Source organism: Sebastes umbrosus, chromosome 7 (assembly GCF_015220745.1).
Source record: "Sebastes umbrosus isolate fSebUmb1 chromosome 7, fSebUmb1.pri, whole genome shotgun sequence".
NCBI classification, from domain to species: Eukaryota; Metazoa; Chordata; class Actinopteri; order Perciformes; family Sebastidae; genus Sebastes; species Sebastes umbrosus.
In genome coordinates, this window is record NC_051275.1 from 31,939,159 (window position 1) to 31,959,016 (window position 19,858).

Consider the following 19,858-nt stretch of genomic DNA (forward strand, 5'->3'; position numbering starts at 1 on the left):
AAATCACAAATTGGCTACGACACCCTCTGTCCTTTTCGACCCACGCTCCGGATAAGGAAAAAATTCCCCAACAAACCCCCCTAAGCAGGGGAGCAATAGAGGAGGGATCCTTCTCCAACGATGGACTGGCGTGCAATAGATGTCGTGTGTACAGAGTAGTACCATTTGTTTCCTAAAAGTGTTTGAGTGGGGCGTTTGGATGGTTTGGGCTCGGGTAGCCGGTGCAGAGGCCCGACCGAGACTATGGAAAGAATGTAAAGACTGCCGTCCCTGAAGCTTCAGACTGACCTCCATGACACACACCGTCCACATGCACAAGCCCGCCATGAACACCTGATGCTAAACCTTCTTAAGAATGTTACCGGAGCTAATTTACTGTAACATGATACAGTCCTGCATATAGACTGTGTATATCAAATGTCCACTGAAACTTCATGTATTGAAATTGTTCCTGACTGTTACCTTTGTAGGATATAATTTCAGAAACGTGTGTGAAACGGATGCTCATATCTTTTCATACTTTCAGCTAAAGATGCCATATAAACTTATCCCAGGTTAAAATGTCTGAAGCAAAAGCGGAACAGTTTTAGAAGTATATTAATCACTCTATTTAAAAAAAAATGGATACTGATACTCCTCAGATAATGTTCATTATTTCCCAAAGTTTGAGAAATGAGTTATTGGGATACAGAATCATAGCAACACAAGGGCAGAGGAAACAAATAACGTAGAAAATGTGAAAATGAACAGACTTTGTATAAGAAAAAGAGATAAAACAAATAAGCAAAATGATCCGTGTGCATCTCTAAAGTCTCTTTAACGCATTAAAAGATAAAGTTGGAGTATAATCAACTATTCCTTTTTCTATGTGCCTCATTTCTGTTTTGTTTAAAGCAGTTTCAGGTTATTGGACAGTTTAAATTGAATCTCTGTTTATGTGCTTTTATCTACAGGAATGTCCGTTAAATTCATTCAGCCACTCTCGTGCAATATGATGTAAAACCTATAAGAATTAATGAATGCACTTCATTGTCCTCATAATTGAACTAGATAAGCACCGAGCTGTTGTTTTCGTTCTGTTTCAGACTCTGACAGAGACCAAGAGGACAGCCATGTTTACAGCCAGACCAGAGACTCAGCCGTAAGTAAACACAGACCTCCTTCTGCTCATGCAAATACATGAAACCCACCATGCTACTGTTGTTGTTCTTTATCGAGAGCCATAACATTTAAGTGAGGCCTTAAAAAATGGAATAATGACGACATGATCAACAGTCTACATCAGTATTCAGTGAGAAAGAGATGGTACGTGTTTTATTTCTGTGTTGTCCAGCCCTTTTAAAAGCACCATCTGTCCTCCACTCAATAATAACACGCTGCACTTCTGCTCTCAATATGTAGACGACACTTGAATTCAGTGGAGCGACTCTTTCACGGGATTGTGGTTTGATGACTGAAGTCAGTGTCGACAGATGTTACCGTTTGTTTTCCTGCACAAGAACTGACTTCACTGTGCTCTAAACTAATGTGTTTAAATTGCATGCATTTTTACACTTATTATACTTTATGAAGAGAGTTGTATATTTTGTTTTATTGTGTACTTAACCTCATGTACGGGATACTAAATCTTTCTTGCTTCATGTTCAGTGTTCGCTGGCTGCTGAGTATGTGTTGGTAGATTATTACAGTTAGTGTGCTTTTATTGATTTCCACACAGTAACTGGTCTGTGTGCCAGAAAGGATTAAAAATGAGAAGAGATATTTGGTTGTCAAAAATCATAAAAGGAATAAGTAGCTCTCTCTTTTAGGAATTCAGCTCACAATCTGCACCGGATGTGTGTGCTGTAGTTGGTGAAGTGTCAGAGGTCACAGCGGCCTGACAACAGGTGAAGAGCTAGCACAGGATGTTTTTACAACATTAACCATGTGAGAGTTTATGAAGCAAGTATAGAGGAAGGAGATACGGGAGGCTGGGACACGACATGTTTCCTCCAGAAACGAGGTAAGAGGGAAAAGAACCAAAAGTCAGTTTATGAAACGAATCCAGCGGAGAAACTCTGTTGCCGTCAAGGATCAAAAACACACATATTACAAATAAAAATACATGATATTAATGATAGTAAAGCTTCTGGATGATCTGTATTATTATATAGATTTAGAGCTGCAAAGATTAATCGATTAGTTGTCAACTAAGCTTCTTAAATGTGAATATTTTCTGGTTTCTTTACTCCTCTGTGACAGTAAACTGAATATCTTTGAGTTGTGATCAAAACAAGACATTTGAAGACGTCATTTTAGGCTTCTTTAGGAAACACTGATCAACATTTTCACCATTTTCTGATATTTAATAGACCAAACAACTAATCGATTAATTGAGAAAATAATCAACAGATTAATCGATAATGAAAATAATCATTATTTGCAGCCCTACGTAGATTAAATTAAATAATCATCAGGAGAGAAAATACTAAATTTCCCTTCCTGAGAAGCCTGCTTCAGTGAGAGAACTGAAATCATGAAGTAGCAGAGAAAGTTAAATTAGAAGAAACAAGAGGTTGATGAAGAGTTGCACTTCATCATGTTGTTACTGCCTCTCTGCTCTGACTGAAGTTTGACTACATCCTCAACGCATGGTCAGCATACAGAGTACCTCAGAGTACCTCAGAGTACAACAAACCCACAGCTTGTATTCCCTTTCTAAGCTGCCTGAGCCTCACATGCACACTGTAGCATATATTCAAGCCTGACAGCCTGCAGCTTCTCAGCACAACCACTTTTCTTTGGTTGCTTCACTGGAGCCGAGAATGTCGGTGGTTGTTGAAATAAATTCACATCCGCCGTCCCCCCATGTGCTTTAGATTGTCCCAGGCGAAGCCGCCATGGAGGCTCAGATAATCTTGTTAGTCGAGTTAAAGGTAAAAGCACACTGGAAAACTGCTGCTGCATGAATATCTCAGAGTGACTTAACACGATCTTCTTCTGTGTGGGCAGGTAAAAGACAAGAGGCGGTCGCCCCCCTCCAACAGATCCCCCTCCGCCCAACAACGCAACCCTCACCACAGCGGCTCCACAGACGAACAGGAGAGCCCCGAGAGAGTGGTGAGACACACACACACACACACACATACCTGCATTAAAACACTACTAGGATGCACAAACAGTGACACACACACACACACACACACACACAAGAGATCCCATTTCCACATACATGAATCTGCAGAGTGTGTCCATAAAGGACTAGGTTATAGAAATACGCTGGTGATGCTCCAGAGTCTCAGGAAGAAAAACCAACAAAATAAAATTCCAGTTCAAATGATGCTGAAGGATTTTCAAGTTTTGAACTTAAAGGGTCTCTATTCGATATCCAGAGCATTAATATAGCAGCAAACAACTTGCTATGTAAAGATATAGTGGAGTATAACCTGATATCACACCAAGGCGTGTAATAGACCAGCCTATCCACCAGAGGATAGCGCATCAGTGTCACATTTTGCCCCGCAGAGACGTGAATATTACACATCTGTATTAATGTGCAGTACCAGCAGGGGGCAACAAAACCACTTAGTTAGGTTAAGGGAAAACGTCATGGTTGGGCTTGAAATAAGTACGTAAACTAAGTAAAACATGTACGAAAACGTTACTTCAGTACGGAAAACCCGTGACAACCATCATGTGACGACTGTCACTACAAAAGACTGTCACTAGCGTCAGACTCGGCTGAGGAATAATGTCTATTTGAGCAGAGAATGAAGTCGCTTCAGAGCTTCTCTGTGCAGGGCCGGCTGTGCGTGCCTTTTAGTGCATGTGAGCGTGCCCCACTGGCTCGCTCACGGCCGCCACTCTGCACTGCTCTTATATGGCAGTTACAGATGATAACGCCGTCCCGACCGACGGAGTGTCGTCGTGGAAGCATAGCGCCCATCCTCTGGTCCCCCCCACTCTGTCAGCACTGTTTACGGTGTTTTCACTGTTAGCGCTGTTAGCACCGTCAGCTGCAAGCCGCCGGCTGGCAATAGAAATGCTTCCAATTGATTGATACCATTATCTCTAAAACTGTAATAATACACTGACTTTTGGAAAGAAAGGGAATAAGCCTATTTCCCAACATGCCGAACTATTCCTTTAATTCTGACAAGAAAAGCTCTGTTCTTACTGCTGTCATCATCACTGTAAAATAGTAAAAATGATTGAAGGGTGAAGAGCTCAGTTCAGTTTACCTTACATGTACCTGGATGCTCCTGGTGTCCGCTGTCACAGTGATTTGAGACATTGACGTCAAGACCTTCAAAACTCCAGTCACATACGGAAAATGCAAAAAAAAAATGTAGCTTCTTTGTTATATCCGGATATATTTGGAAAGGGGAACGCAGCATTGTGACTGACATCGTGACCCCAGCAGGCAGGCCCATACAGACGGGATCACAATAGTCCAGCCCCGATCTGCTGAGGTCATTGTCCAGCACATAAACAACCTTTCATTTCTGCCAGCTCAGCACGGATGACAGTGGTGGCCTTTTCACGCCGCAGCAGCAGGTGACCGCCAGCTGCTGGTTGCAAAGTCGACAACAAAAACCATCTGAACGTGGCAGATCTGAAACCAGCTGCAGGTGTCGGTGTAAACACTCCCGACCCACATTCATGGACTCAAAAGTAGCACGTTAGCACTTTAAGAGTTTTAGTGAAACAAAGCTGGTTTCCAACAGAAATGTCAGTGTAGCTAACAGACATGTTAAAACAGCAGAAGCTGAGGGCTGAAAGGAAACGACCACAACATCTGTAATAACTATACATTCATATACACATTTCCTGTTTACATAATACACCATTACCATAGTGTGATACTACTGATTACATGGTTGCCTGAATGTCTTTTTTATAATTGCCATAATTAAATTTTGTGGACATTTTATAACATTAAATACATTTAATTTATAGTAAATGGCTTTACAAAGATCTCTGAATATATAAATATGAATAAATATAAACCTCACTCAATGTCTTGCCTTAGAGAAAGTAAGTTGTTAAAACTACCCATTTTACATGTAATATTATGCCTCCTATATCCATTTAATTTATTTTTGATTTATTTATATCCCTTTTTCCATTTTTTTATTTTTTTTTCTCTCTTTAATTATTATTATTATTATTATTATTATTAATATTATTATTATTATTTTTATTATTATTATTATTATTATTTAATATTTTATTTAGGATATTTATTTACTTGGTTTACTAAATAATGCCTGTGTGAATTTTATTATTGCTTTGTTGCACCACGCTGTAAATTGACTTTTGAATTAAATTAAGAATAATAAGAAACTTGCAAAATGCATAATACAGCTCGAAGTGCATTATAAAATAAAAAGAAAAGAGCCAACCATTTAAACAACAGTTAAAATATTAAAATGCATTTTAATATCATTAAAAAGCAGGAAAGTAAAATAATAAACTACTACTACTTTTAAATTTAAAGGTTTTAAAATAAATAATCATAACCACTTTCACCATTCTCATTTTAATAATTGTAATCCTTTAAGATAGAGCAGTATTTAATATGATAAAGAAATGAGAGGTGAATTATAACAACAGATTCTAAAGCAATAAACCCAAATAGTAATTGTTGATTTGACAGTTAAACACCTTTTCACCCGTAGTTTGGTTGATTTTGTGTTGCTCTTTTGACCTCATGACATCCGCCCACATTGCATCATCTCACCTGCGTTATCTGTGTTGTCTGCAGGTGCAGAAGGAGAAGCTCCATGCAGAGCTGAAGCGGGTGTTGAGTCAGAAGAGAAGTCACCTGAGAGAGTCGACCTGCCAGCTGGCCCAACCAGAGATGGACTCAGAGCCAACAGACGAACAGACAGTAAGTCTGATAAACACCGTTAATATAAAGGATGAAATATTGATTACTTTAGTTTGTATCAGTGGTTGATCAGCGACTGGAGATAGATAGTTTACCATCTGTTTTATTACTGATGTTAAAGGAGACGATGCACACAAAGTCACTCTCTCACTTTTTCCTTTATGAGTCAAATTATTTCCTTCAGTCAGACACTGGAAAAGTGGATGTAATCCAAGAATAGAGTGACCTTTCCTCCGTGACGGCTTAATGGACTTAGAAGTAAAGTGTGAAGTGACAAATAGCCCTACTGTATAGTAAATTCTGCTCTCACTCAAGCAGGTGTAACAAGATATAAAACAAAGTTGAAGCCCCACGATTTTTAATATACCCAGCAAAGAAAAAAAGGAAATAGAAGATTCAGTTTCTTATGACGTGTTGATGGGTAACGATTTATGTTTTATGGACTTCAGCATCCACAGAACCTTTTAAAGTTTAAAATTCATCACTAATAATTCAGAGAAATAGTGCAAAATCTACGATGTTCCTGTTGATTTGTATCCGGTGCTCTCACTTTTTGATGCAGAGTAATAAGACCAGTGACTTTATAAACATATTCTGTTAGTGAGAAATGCTGACCGAGGTGTCTCGTCACCTAAGTCCCATTAAATTAAATACATAACACATTTTGTCCAAGTTATCCTGGTTAGTTGAAGACGTCACTTTGCAACGTGGAAAATCAGGGATTCATCTTCAAGTATGAATCTTAAGTATTACTGCAATAACTACGACATAAAATGTCTATCTTGGGCCTAAATTTGTTAAAAGTTGAGATAATAAAAGTTGTGTTTTTGTGTGTTAGTGTGTGGACGAAGCCTCTCAGTCCATGGAAATCGTGGTGGAGACGGAGGCGGAGGCCGGCGCCAGCGGCTACAGTGTGACTGGTGGAGGACAGCGAGGGATCTTTGTTAAAGACGTCCTCAGAGACTCACCAGCCGCTAAACATCTCAGTCTACAGGAAGGTACCTGCACTCACATCTGATTCATTTATAGTAAATATACTCGGTGCTTTAAAATGAAAACATGTACACTGCAAAGCCTGAACTTTAACTTAAACTTTATTTATATAGCACTTTTCAAACAAAGTCACAAAATGCTTGACAAGATAAAAATGAGAAATGAAAGTAGCTCAAAATTGTACTTCACTACACTACTTAAATAAATGTATATGTGTTACTTGTTATTATAAATGGATCTCTGTGTGAAGGTGACCAGCTGCTGAGTGCCAAGGTCTACTTTGACAACGTGAGGTATGAAGACGCTCTGAAGATCCTTCAGTGTGCGGAGCCATATAAGGTCAGCTTCCAGCTGAAGAGGACCATCCCTGGAGCAGAGATCTTCATACGACCTCGAGTTCCCAGCGTGGAGGTTAAAGGTCCCAAAGCCAAGATGGCCAAAATGGTAATCAATTATATTCCTCATTTATATGTGGTATGCAGTCTCAATTAAACTGTGCCGTTTTATATAAAGTAGCATTTTCAGTTTGGTATAATCAGACTTTAGTGAATACCTAAAATCCCAAATACTTTAACAGGGTTTTATTGGAAATTTCTAATTAAACTGTAACTTAAATTCCTCCATTGCTTATAGACAAATCTGGGGAAATACCGGAAGCAACCAAGTCGCCATTACTGCAGTGGCGTCTCCCTACAATACGCAAACGTTTGATTTCAAGCTGTCCTAAGAAGTGAACAATTTTCTACTTTTACCTTTACTCTCTATGTAACGTTACTTTTGACAACGATGTCTAAAGGAATTCGGGAAGTACCTGTTCAGTTCTCAGCTGCTTAACGACAAAGTTAACACTGCTTAGCTAGCGTTAGTGGGCTAATGGAACTGTCTAGGGACTGCAGTGGTCCCACAGAATAAATTTACTCAATCAACTATCTGTGGTGTTACTGTGAAATATAACCTTAGTTGCTCTAACCACGGCAACCAGTGATCAGTTGGCATTACAAACAGAACACATACAAAGTGTCTTTAGTGACTTTAATCCATTTTATATACGTACTCATCTGAGTTTATTATCTACGTCGACCATTTACGAAGTTACTATGAACAACCACAGACAGTCACCAGTTAACACGGTTAACAAACAGTAGAGTCACTACGATTTGCCAGCGCAGTAATGCTAGATCACGGATCTTTTAGAGCCTCAAATTAGATTTAAAACATTGTAGTTTTCAAACACTTTCAGTTGTTAAATCAATCACCTCAACAGCCCTTTGATTGACCCTTTGTCATTGTATCACTTGTGTTTTCAGAGTGTGAAGGGCATCAAGCCGTTCAAGGCCAAGAAGAAGAGAGGTGGTCGTTTTGGTCTGAAGAGGCTGAAGGAGAAGCGCAGAGAGGAGCTGGTGATCGAGGGAACGCCCCCCAGGCTGGAGATGAGCGACGTTGACGTGGAGTTTTCGCTTCCCAAATTCAAACAGAGGAGGAGCGCAAAGGTCGAAGCAGAAGGAGCCGGAGGAGCAGCAGCCGTGGGGAAGGTCAAGAGGAGGATCAGGTTGGCCTTGTCTCTGTTTGCTTTTCATGTTTAAATGGTCAGAATTATCTGCTGTGCTGACTGAATAGCATATGAAGGAGGAATATTATAATGGTAATGTAAATATCACCTTTGGAGGAGAAGTTAATCATTTTAGTGCAGGGCTACGCAGAGCTTTATGATCTGGCTTCACACTTTCCGTCCAAGAACGTCACAACATCCGGTTGAAAGGTCAGCCATATTGACACAGAGGAATCAAGCAGTAAAGCGATTGATTTGAGGGATTTTCGGGGCTAGAAATCCATTTATCTTTGTTTTGACTTGTTTAGTTTAGTCAGTGAAGCCTACTGCGAAATTACCGCAACTTCATCGTCATTGCAGCACGCAAATTTTGGTTGCTTAGTAACGGCAGGTGCAACAGGAGCGCTACCTCCCAAGCACCTTGGATAAAAGGATGAAAGCGGCACGGCTGGTTTTTTTGCACACGTTTTTAGATGCAACATGTGTTAAAAAGCATTTTTGAATAATAACTGTATCTGTTCAACACGTTCTCATCCCAACTCGTCACATACTAACGCTTTGTCAGACCCTTCGGTGTCACTTTTCAGTCGCTGTAAACACATATTGTTGTGAATTAAACAAAAACACTTGCTTATGATTAGGCAACAAAACCACTTAGCTAGATTTAGGAAAAAACAACATGGTTGGACTTAAGACTACTACATTTGTACAGTGAAAATGGGACTGGACATTAAGGGACACGCACAATCAGCTGATTATAAAGTGAAATTGAAATGTAACGCACGGGACACGAACAGCGGTCACCTGGATGGAGGCCCTTTGTTGTTGGACCCATCCACCTCAAGGTGTGTGTCTTTTCACCCTTTAAATTACGTCACTACAGTCACTACCGGCGCACTTTCCTAGTACATTTACCGTTGCTGCAGTTGGGTTTCCATTGTAGTTAATGGAAGTGTGTTGCATGCAGCACTAAAGGGTGCTGGCATGCAACGCCGACGGACGTGACAAAGTGTATTTGACGCCCTGGGAATGAGAACTGTTTGGCTATATTACAATGTTTTTTTCTTCTTCTCAACTCCCTTTCTTTAACTGGTTCTCCCAGGTTTCCCCACATGAAAACAAAGGGTTACACTGGAGAAGGCACAGGAGGAAAAGTGGAAACAGGACGACTCGAGGGACAGGTGAACATCTCTCCACCTGAGATACCTGGAGCTAAAGTGAAAGCCAAAGGACACAAGTTTGGAATCTCCTTTCCGAAGAGCAAACACACAAAGTCTGGCTCAGCGTTGGAAGCTGGATCTGTGGAGCTGAAGCCTCCGGGTGTGAACATCCAGCCACCATCTGTGGAGTTCAGTTTGTCTGGTGATAAAAACGTGGACGTGGAGAAGGGAGGGGTTAAGCTTAACGCGCCTGATGTGGAGTTTGCACTTCCTTCGGGAAAAGCAGAAGCATCTTTGCCTGCTGTGAAGGGAAAGGCAGAAATCAAAGCTCCCAAAATCGACATCAGAGGAGGAGCTGATGCAGCTGTGGGAAAAGTTGATATAGACGTCGGCAAAGGAGATGCAAAGCTAAGAATGCCAAAGTTGAAACTACCCAAAGTAAGACTCTCGCGTCATTCAGATGAGATTGATGCCAACATCAAGGTGAAAGCCAAAGAGATGAAAGGGCCTCACACTGATATAACACCTCCAAAAGTAGAAATCAAAGGAGGTGGTGAGATTGGTTTCCCTGAGGCAAATATCGCCAAACCAAAGATGGAAGTAGATCTCTCCGGAAAAGCTATTCAAATGCCTTCTGTTGATATTGCTTTACCAAAAGTGAAGGGAAAGTCTGACATGGGCGTCTCACTCCCAGAGTACGAAGGAGCAATCAAAATGCCTGCCATTGACATCTCTGTGCCTGATGTTGATTTGGAATTTGACACCGGACGCAGAATTCCTGATGAAGTGGAGGGCACTTTTAGAGGCCCCAAAATCTCCATGCCAAATGTTGACATCTCGTTGCCAAAGATGGGATCATCCAGTGTGGATATTGAAGGTCCAGAAGGTGGTGGGAAATTCAGTCTACCTTCTGTTGACATCTCTCTCCCAAAGCTGAAAACAGAGGCTGGAGATGTTGATATGGATTATTTTGTTGGTGGAGATGGGAAGTTCAAAATGCCTGAGTTTGACATATCTCTCCCAAAAATGAAGTCACCAGAAGGAGAAGTAAATATAAAAGGAGAAGGCTTCAAGTTACCCAAAGTAGACCTGACGCTTCCCAAAGGCAAAGCAGGAACGACCGATATTGAAGGTGGAGGGAAATTTCAGTTACCATCGGTTGACATCTCCCTCCCTAAAATGAAGACGGGTGAGATGGAGGTCGACATCGAAGGCCCTGAAGTAAAAGGTGGTAAATTTGAAATGCCAACACTTGACATTTCTCTGCCCAAAGGCAAAATGGAAGGAGACATTGAAGTAGAAGGGCTTGCTGGGAAGGGAGGAAAATTCAAAATGCCTACATTTGATGTTTCTCTACCAAAGCTGAAACAACCAGAAGGCCACATGAACATAGAGACACCCAAGCTTGAGGGTGGAGGTAAGATCCAGATGCCCTCTCTAGATATATCGATGCCAAAAGGAAAAATGGAGGGTGACTTTGAAATAGAGGGTCCATCTGCAAAAGGAGGGAAGTTCAAAATGCCCTCACTCGACGTCAGACTCCCTAAGATGGAGACATCTGGGGTTGAGGTTGACTTACCAGAGATTAAAGGAGGGAAACTTGAGATGCCATCAGTAGACATTTCTCTACCGAAAGGTAAATCCAAGGGTGAGATTGACATCGAGGGAAAAGGAGGCAAGTTTAAAATGCCTTCATATGATATAACTCTTCCAAAAATGAAGTCTCCTGAGGGAGAGCTTGTTTTGGAGGGACCTGAAATCAAAGGTGGAAAGATCAAGATGCCTACTGTTGATGTCTCTGTTCCCCAAGGAAACATAGAGGGAGATTTTAACATCGATGGCGGTAAAGTAAAAGGAGGCAAATTCAACATGCCCTCTCTAGACATTTCTCTCCCAAAAATGAAGCTACCTGAAGGAGACGTGAAGCTAGAATACCCTGAACTTCCAAATGTTGACTTTTCACTCCCCAAGGCAAACATGGAGGGCAACATGGAGCTTGACGGCAGTGGTGTTAGCGGAGCCAAGTTCAAGATGCCAACTTTTGACGTGTCACTCCCAAAGATGAAAACCAGGGAGGGTGAGATTGATATCGAAGGACCTGAAGTCAAAGGAGGAGCAAAGTTCAACATGCCGTCGCTCGACATCTCTCTTCCTGCTATGAAATCACCAGAGGGGGAGGTAAAGATCGAAGGTCCCGGAGCCAAAGGAGGAAAGTTCCAGATGCCTTCTTTAGATGTGTCCCTACCAAAGATCAAATCACAGGGAGGTGACATTGATATTGAAGGTCCTGAGTTTAAGGCAGATTTAGGCCTAAAGGGAAGTGAGATTAAAGGAGGGAAAATAAACATGCCAACAGTTGATATCTCTCTTCCAAAAGGAAAAGCAGAGGGTAAAATAGATATTGAGGGAGCCAAAGGAAAAGGAGGCAAGTTTAAGATGCCTACATTTGATGTATCGATGCCAAAGATGAAGATGCCTGAGGGAAATATTGGCCTTGGGGAAATTAAAATGCCAACTATTGACATCTCAACCCCTGAAGGAACATTAGAAGGTGATATCACTCTCGAAGGTGGAGGAAAAGGAGGTAAATTCAGCCTGCCATCTGTAGACGTTGCCCTCCCTGCTGTAAAATTCCCTGAAGGAGATGTGAATTTTCAAGGGCCGAAAGTTAAAGGCCGGAAATTTGAAATGCCGAAAATCGACCTCTCGCTTCCTAGAAGAAAAGCACAGGGAGACATCAATATTGACATTCACTCTGGAAAAGATGGGAATATTGAAATACCATCCTGTGATATTGGACTTCCTAAAGGAAAAGTCAAAGGTCCTGAACTTAAGGGAGGAAAAATCACCATGCCAGACATTGATCTGTCACTCCCCAAAGGAAAGGCTGACCTCAGTATTGGGGGTCCGGAGGTCAAAGGAGGCAAATTCAAAATGCCCAAATTTGACGTTTCACTTCCAAAGATGAACCTGCCAGAGGGCAATGTCAAACTGGAAGGACCAGACATAAAAGGAAAAATGGAAATGCCGACTGTTGATGTTTCACTTCCAAAAGGAAAAATAGCGGGAGATGTTGACATTGATGGGCACGGTGGTAAAGGAGGCAAGTTTCATATGCCTTCACTTGATATCTCGCTTCCGAAAATCAAAGCAAAAGGACTTGATGTTGATATTCAAGGACCTGAAGTCAAAGGTGACATGTCACTCCCTAAAATGAAGTCACCAGAGGTAGATATCAGCCTTGAGGGTCCTGATGTAAAAGGAGGAAAGTTCAACTTGCCAACCGTTGACATTTCACTCCCCAAAGGAAAAATTCAGGGTGACCTCGATGTTGAGGGTCCTGAAGTGAAGGGGGGTAAATTTAAAATGCCCAAATTTGATGTCTCATTGCCAAAAGTGAGTCTCCCAGAGGGTGATGTCAAAATAAAAGGTCCAGACATCAAGGGAAGGAAGATTGAAATGCCAGACATCGATATTTCACTCCCCAAAGGAAAAGCAGGAGGAGGAATTGAAATTGAAGGACATGCTGGCAAAGGAGGCAAGTTCCACATGCCCAATGTTGATATCTCTCTTCCTAAAATGAAAGCCAAGGGACCGGAGATAAATATTGAAGGCCCTGAAGTTAAAGGTGGAAAGCTAAACATGCCATCACTTGATGTTTCTCTGCCCAAAATAAAATCTCCCAATGTAGATATCAGCCTTGAGGGTCCTGATGTTAAAGGAGGAAAGGTCAAGATCCCAACGGTTGACATTTCACTTCCCAAAGGAAAAATTGAGGGTGACATAAATGTTGAAGGCCCTGATGTGAAAGGAGGGAAATTCAAAATGCCGAAATTTGATGTTTCTCTACCAAAGGTGACTCTCCCAAAGGTTGATGCCAATGTGGAAGGACCAGATATGAAAGGAAAAATTGAAATACCAACTCTTAATATTTCACTTCCAAAAGGAAAAGCAGACGTGGATATTGACATTGATGGGCACGGTGGTAAAGGAGGCAAGTTTCACATGCCCACACTTGATATCTCTCTTCCTAAAATCAAAGCAAAGGGAGTTGATGTTGATATTCAAGGACCTGACGTCAAAGGTGACATTTCACTCCCTAAAATTAAATCTCCAGAGCTAGATATCAGCCTTGAGGGTCCTGATGTAAAAGGAGGAAAGTTTAACTTGCCAACTGTTGACCTTTCACTCCCAAAAGGAAAACTTGACCTTGACGTTGAGGGTCCTGAGATGAAGGGGGGTAAATTTAAAATGCCAAAATTCGGTGTTTCTTTACCAAAAGTGAGTCTCCCAGAGGGTGATGTCAAGATAAAAGGCCCGGACATCAAGGGAGGAAAAATCAACATGCCAGACATCGACCTGTCTCTCCCCAAAGGAAAGGCTGGCGCTGACCTCAGTTTTGAGGGTCCTGACGTAAAAGGAGGAACATTCAAAATGCCCAAATTTGACGTTTCACTTCCAAAGATGAACCTGCCAGAGGGCAATGTGGAAATGCCAACAGTTGATATTTCACTACCAAAAGGAAAGATAAAGGGAGATGTTGACATTGAGGGACATGTGGGTAAAGGAGGCAAGTTTCACATGCCCTCGATTGATATCTCTCTTCCTAAAATCAAAGCAAAAGGAGTTGATGTTGATATTGAAGGACCTGAACTTAAAGGTGACTTTTCACTCCCGAAAGGAAGAGTTGAGGGTGACCTGGATATTGAGGGTCCTGAGGTGAAGGGGGGTAAATTTAAAATGCCCAAATTTGATGTCTCATTGCCAAAAGTGAATCTCCCAGAGGGTGATGTCAAAATAAAAGGTCCAGACATCAAGGGAGGGAAGATTGAAATGCCAGACATCGATATTTCACTTCCCAAAGGAAAAGCAGGAGGAGGAATTGAAATTGAGGGACACGCTGGCAAAGGAGGCAAGTTCCACATGCCCAATGTTGATATCTCTCTTCCTAAAATGAAAGCTAAAGGACCAGAGATAAATATTGAAGGCCCTGAAGTTAAAGGTGGAAAGCTAAACATGCCATCACTTGATGTTTCTCTGCCCAAAATAAAATCTCCCAATGTAGATATCAGCCTTGAGGGTCCTGATGTTAAAGGAGGAAAGGTCAACATCCCAACAGTTGACATTTCACTTCCCAAAGGAAAAGTTGACCTTGATGTTGAGGGTCCTGAGATGAAGGGCGGTAAATTTAAAATGCCAAAATTTGATATGTCTTTACCAAAAATGAGTCTTCCTGAGGGTGATGTGGAAATAAAAGGCCCAGACATAAAGGGAGGGAAGATTGAGATGCCAGACATTGACCTGTCTCTCCCCAAAGGAAAAGCAGGAGGAGAAATTGACATTGAGGGACATGCTGGAAAAGGAGGCAAGTTCCACATGCCCACTGTTGATATCTCTCTTCCTAAAATGAAAGCAAAGGGAGTTGATGTCAATGTTGAAGGTCCTGAACTTAAGGGAGGAAAAATCACCATGCCAGACATTGATCTGTCACTCCCCAAAGGAAAGGCTGACCTCAGTATTGAGGGTCCTGAGGTAAAAGGAGGCAAATTCAAATTGCCCAAATTTGACGTTTCACTTCCAAAGATGAACCTGCCAGAAGGCAATGTCAAACTGGAAGGACCAGAGTTGAAGGGAGGAGAGATAGCAATGCCAGCTGTTGACATTTCAGTTCCGGTGGGAAAAGTAGAGGGAGATATCAATATTGAAGGACCATCTGGAAAGGGAAAGTTTGAAGTGCCAAATGTTGACCTATCTGGTAAAAAAGGTGGTGGACTCCACATGCCAAGTCTTGACATAAATCTCCCCAAATTTGATCTTGACCTCAGCCTTCCCTCTGGTCTAAAAGACAAAAGCCTCAAAGTGGACACCAGTGGTCCTGAAGCATCAGGAGATTTCAAGATGTCTGGTCTCAAAGGAGATATTAATCCACCTAAGTTGAAAGTTAAGGGTGCGGATATCGAGACAGGTGTAGAAGGTGCAGGTGCATCCCTAAAACTTCCTGCTGTCAAACTACCAACAGTTGACATCTCAGCTCCAAAAGTGGATCTAGACTTTGGCCTCGCTAAACCGAAAGCTGACGATGTGGAAGTGGAGCTTCTGAAAGCAGAGGGAGGCAGGCCTTCTTCAGGGGGCAGCTTTGATCTACCTGATGTCTCCCTCAAAGTCCCCAGTTTCTCTCTTCCCAGGTTTGGTGGAAAGACCAAGAGTGGTGATTTTTCGATATCTGGCCCCAAGGGAGATGTTTCCCTCAGCCCACCACACGTGGAAGGAGAGATTAGGGCACCATCAGTAGAGTTTGATGGGCATGGAAAAGTCAAGGTCAAAAAACCTAAAATTAAAATGCCCTCATTTGGTATATCCAAAAAGCATGCAGATGTATCTGTGTCTTGTCCTGATGTGGATGTCAAAGTGAAAAAGGGGAAAATTGGCATTTCTAAACCGGAAATCAATGTTGAGAGCCCAGATGATAAATCAAAATACAAAATGAAATTCCCCAAGTTCTCATTGCCAGGATTTGGCTCTAAAGAAAAAGATTTAGGTAAGCCAAGTGGTTACCTTGAGTCTAAAGGCAAGGTTAAGATGCCCTCTGTCGAGCTGTCACTACCAGCAGCTAATACACCAGAGACTGAGGTTCTTCTCCCCAAAGCAGAAGTTGATGTCTCAGAGGCTGATATTAGAGGTTATGAGGGAAACCTCAAAATTCCCAAAATGCCAACGATTGACGTTTCCATTCCCAAAATAGACCTAGATGTATCCCTGCCAAAAGTAAAGCATGAAGCAAAGGTTGATGGACAAGGGGGGAAATTCAAGATGCCTAACATCAAGATGCCTGACATTGACTTGTCCCTTCCTAAAGGAAAGTCACCTAAGATTGAAGGACCAGAATTGGAACTAAAAGGAGGTGAAGGAAAATTCAAAATGCCTCACATAGCAATGCCATCAATAGATGTGTCCCTTCCCACAGGGAAATCTGTAGATCTTGATGCATCACTTCCCAAAGGAAAGATCGAAGGTCCAGATGTTGAAATTGAGGGAGGTACCGGAGGAAAATTCAAAATGCCTCACATGAAAATGCCCAACATCGACATCTCTCTGCCCAAAGGAAAGATCGAAGGTCCAGATGTTGAAATGGAGGGAGGAACAGGAGGAAAATTCAAAATGCCTCATATAAAAATGCCAGATTTTAACATCTCTCTGCCCAAAGGAAAGATTGAAGGTCCAGATGTTGAAGTAGAGGGAGGAACAGGAGGAAAATTCAAAATGCCTCATATGAAAATGCCAGATTTTGACATCTCTCTGCCCAAAGGAAAGATCGAAGGTCCAGATGTTGAAATGGAGGGAGGAACAGGAGGAAAATTCAAAATGCCTCACGTGAAAATGCCCAACATTGGCATTTCTCTGCCCAAAGGAAAAATTGAAGGTCCAGACGTTGAAATGGAGGGAGGTACAGGAGGAAAATTCAAAATGCCTCATATGAAAATGCCTGACATCGACTTCTCTCTGCCCAAAGGAAAGATTGAAGGTCCAGATGTTGAAGTAGAGGGAGGTACTGGAGGAATATTCAAAATGCCTCACATGAAAATGCCCAACATCGACATCTCTCTGCCCAAAGGAAAGATCGAAGGTCCAGACGTTGAAATGGAGGGAGGAACAGGAGGAAAATTCAAAATGCCTCATATGAAAATGCCAGATTTTGACATCTCTCTGCCCAAAGGAAAGATTGAAGGTCCAGATGTTGAAGTAGAGGGAGGAACAGGAGGAAAATTCAAAATGCCTCATATGAAAATGCCAGATTTTGACATCTCTCTGCCCAAAGGAAAGATTGAAGGTCCAGATGTTGAAATGGAGGGAGGAACAGGAGGAAAATTCAAAATGCCTCACATGAAAATGCCCAACATTGACTTCTCTCTGCCCAAAGGAAAGATTGAAGGTCCAGATGTTGAAATAGAGGGAGGTACTGGAGGAAAATTCAAAATGCCTCATATGAAAATGCCCGACATCGACATCTCTCTGCCCAAAGGAAAGATTGAAGGTCCAGACGTTGAAATTGAGGGAGGTACTGGAGGAAAATTCAAAATGCCTCATATGAAAATGCCCGACATCGATTTCTCTCTGCCCAAAGGAAAGATCGAAGGTCCAGACGTTGAAATGGAAGGAAGTACCGGAGGAAAATTCAAAATGCCTCACGTGAAAATGCCCAACATTGGCATTTCTCTGCCCAAAGGAAAAATTGAAGGTCCAGACGTTGAAATGGAGGGAGGTACAGGAGGAAAATTCAAAATGCCTCATATGAAAATGCCTGACATCGACTTCTCTCTGCCCAAAGGAAAGATTGAAGGTCCAGATGTTGAAGTAGAGGGAGGGACAGGAGGAAAATTCAAAATGCCTCATATGAAAATGCCAGATTTTGACATCTCTCTGCCCAAAGGAAAGATCGAAGGTCCAGATGTTGAAGTAGAGGGAGGAACAGGAGGAAAATTCAAAATGCCTCACATGAAAATGCCCAACATTGACTTCTCTCTGCCCAAAGGAAAGATTGAGGGTCCAGAAGTTGAAATGGAGGGAGGTACTGGAGGAAAATTCAAAATGCCTCATATGAAGATGCCAGATTTTGACATCTCTCTGCCCAAAGGAAAGATCGAAGGTCCAGATGTTGAAATGGAGGGAGGAACAGGAGGAAAATTCAAAATGCCTCACATGAAAATGCCCAACATTGGCATTTCTCTGCCCAAAGGAAAAATTGAAAGTCCAGACGTTGAAATGGAGGGAGGTACTGGAGGAAAATTCAAAATGCCTCACATGAAAATGCCAAATGTTGACATCTCTCTCCCCAAAGGAAAAGTTGAAGGTCCAGATGTTGAAATGGAGGGAGGTACTGGAGGAAAATTCAAAATGCCTCACATGAAAATGCCCAACATTGACTTCTCTCTGCCCAAAGGAAAGATTGAAGGTCCAGATGTTGAAATAGAGGGAGGTACTGGAGGAAAATTCAAAATGCCTCACATGAAAATGCCAAATGTTGACATCTCTCTCCCCAAAGGAAAAGTTGAAGGTCCAGATGTTGAAATGGAGGGAGGTACTGGAGGAAAATTCAAAATGCCTCACATGAAAATGCCCAACATTGACTTCTCTCTGCCCAAGGGAAACATTGAAGGTCCAGATGTTGAAATAGAGGGTGGGACGGGAGGAAAATTCAAAATGCCTCACATGAAAATGCCAGATTTTAACATCTCTCTGCCCAAAGGAAAGATTGAAGGTCCAGATGTTGAAATTGAGGGAGGTACTGGAGGAAAATTCAAAATGCCTCATATGAAAATGCCAGATGTTGACATTTCTCTGCCCAAAGGAAAGATCGAAGGTCCAGACGTTGAAATGGAAGGAGGTACCGGAGGAAAATTCAAAATGCCTCACATGAAAATGCCCAACATTGGCATTTCTCTGCCCAAAGGAAAAATTGAAGGTCCAGATGTTGACATTTCTCTGCCCAAAGGAAAGATTGAAGGTCCAGATGTTGAAATTGAGGGAGGTACTGGAGGAAAATTCAAAATGCCTCATATGAAAATGCCCAACATTGACTTCTCTCTGCCCAAAGGAAAGATTGAAGGTCCAGATGTTGAAATAGAGGGAGGAACAGGAGGAAAATTCAAAATGCCTCACATGAAAATGCCCGACATCGACATCTCTCTGCCCAAAGGAAAGATTGAAGGTCCAGATGTTGAAATAGAGGGAGGTACTGGAGGAAAATTCAAAATGCCTCATATGAAAATGCCCAACATTGACTTCTCTCTGCCCAAAGGAAAGATTGAAGGTCCAGACGTTGAAATGGAGGGAGGTACAGGAGGAAAATTCAAAATGCCTCATATGAAGATGCCAGATTTTGACATCTCTCTGCCCAAAGGAAAGATTGAAGGTCCAGATGTTGAATTAGAGGGAGGAACAGGAGGAAAATTCAAAATGCCTCACATGAAAATGCCCGACATCGATATCTCTCTGCCCAAAGGAAAGATTGAAGGTCCAGATGTTGAAATAGAGGGAGGTACTGGAGGAAAATTCAAAATGCCTCATATGAAAATGCCCGATATCGATTTCTCTCTGCCCAAGGGAAAGATTGAAGGTCCAGATGTTGAAATAGAGGGTGGGACGGGAGGAAAATTCAAAATGCCTCACATGAAAATGCCAGATTTTAACATCTCTCTGCCCAAAGGAAAGATTGAAGGTCCAGATGTTGAAATTGAGGGAGGTACTGGAGGAAAATTCAAAATGCCTCATATGAAAATGCCAGAT

The 19,858-nt window shown here is 41.9% G+C and overlaps 1 protein-coding gene across 9 annotated transcripts in view; it reads left to right on the forward strand.

The window, feature by feature from the left end:
• The window catches only part of prx (periaxin), a 49,156-nt gene that overhangs the window by 22,298 nt on the left and 7,000 nt on the right, over nucleotides 1–19,858 (forward strand). For 3 of the 9 annotated variants that reach the window (XM_037776029.1, XM_037776030.1, XM_037776034.1), the window contains exons 2-8: nucleotides 1,086–1,141; nucleotides 2,992–3,099; nucleotides 5,747–5,872; nucleotides 6,711–6,870; nucleotides 7,116–7,309; nucleotides 8,173–8,414; nucleotides 9,517–19,688. In XM_037776029.1, coding sequence (XP_037631957.1) covers nucleotides 1,086–1,141; nucleotides 2,992–3,099; nucleotides 5,747–5,872; nucleotides 6,711–6,870; nucleotides 7,116–7,309; nucleotides 8,173–8,414; nucleotides 9,517–19,688 — 11,058 coding nt within the window. The remainder of the gene's footprint in view (nucleotides 1–1,085; nucleotides 1,142–2,991; nucleotides 3,100–5,746; nucleotides 5,873–6,710; nucleotides 6,871–7,115; nucleotides 7,310–8,172; nucleotides 8,415–9,516; nucleotides 19,689–19,858) is intronic. The other 6 variants (XM_037776033.1, XM_037776035.1, XM_037776038.1 and 3 more) reach the window with 5 other exon arrangements.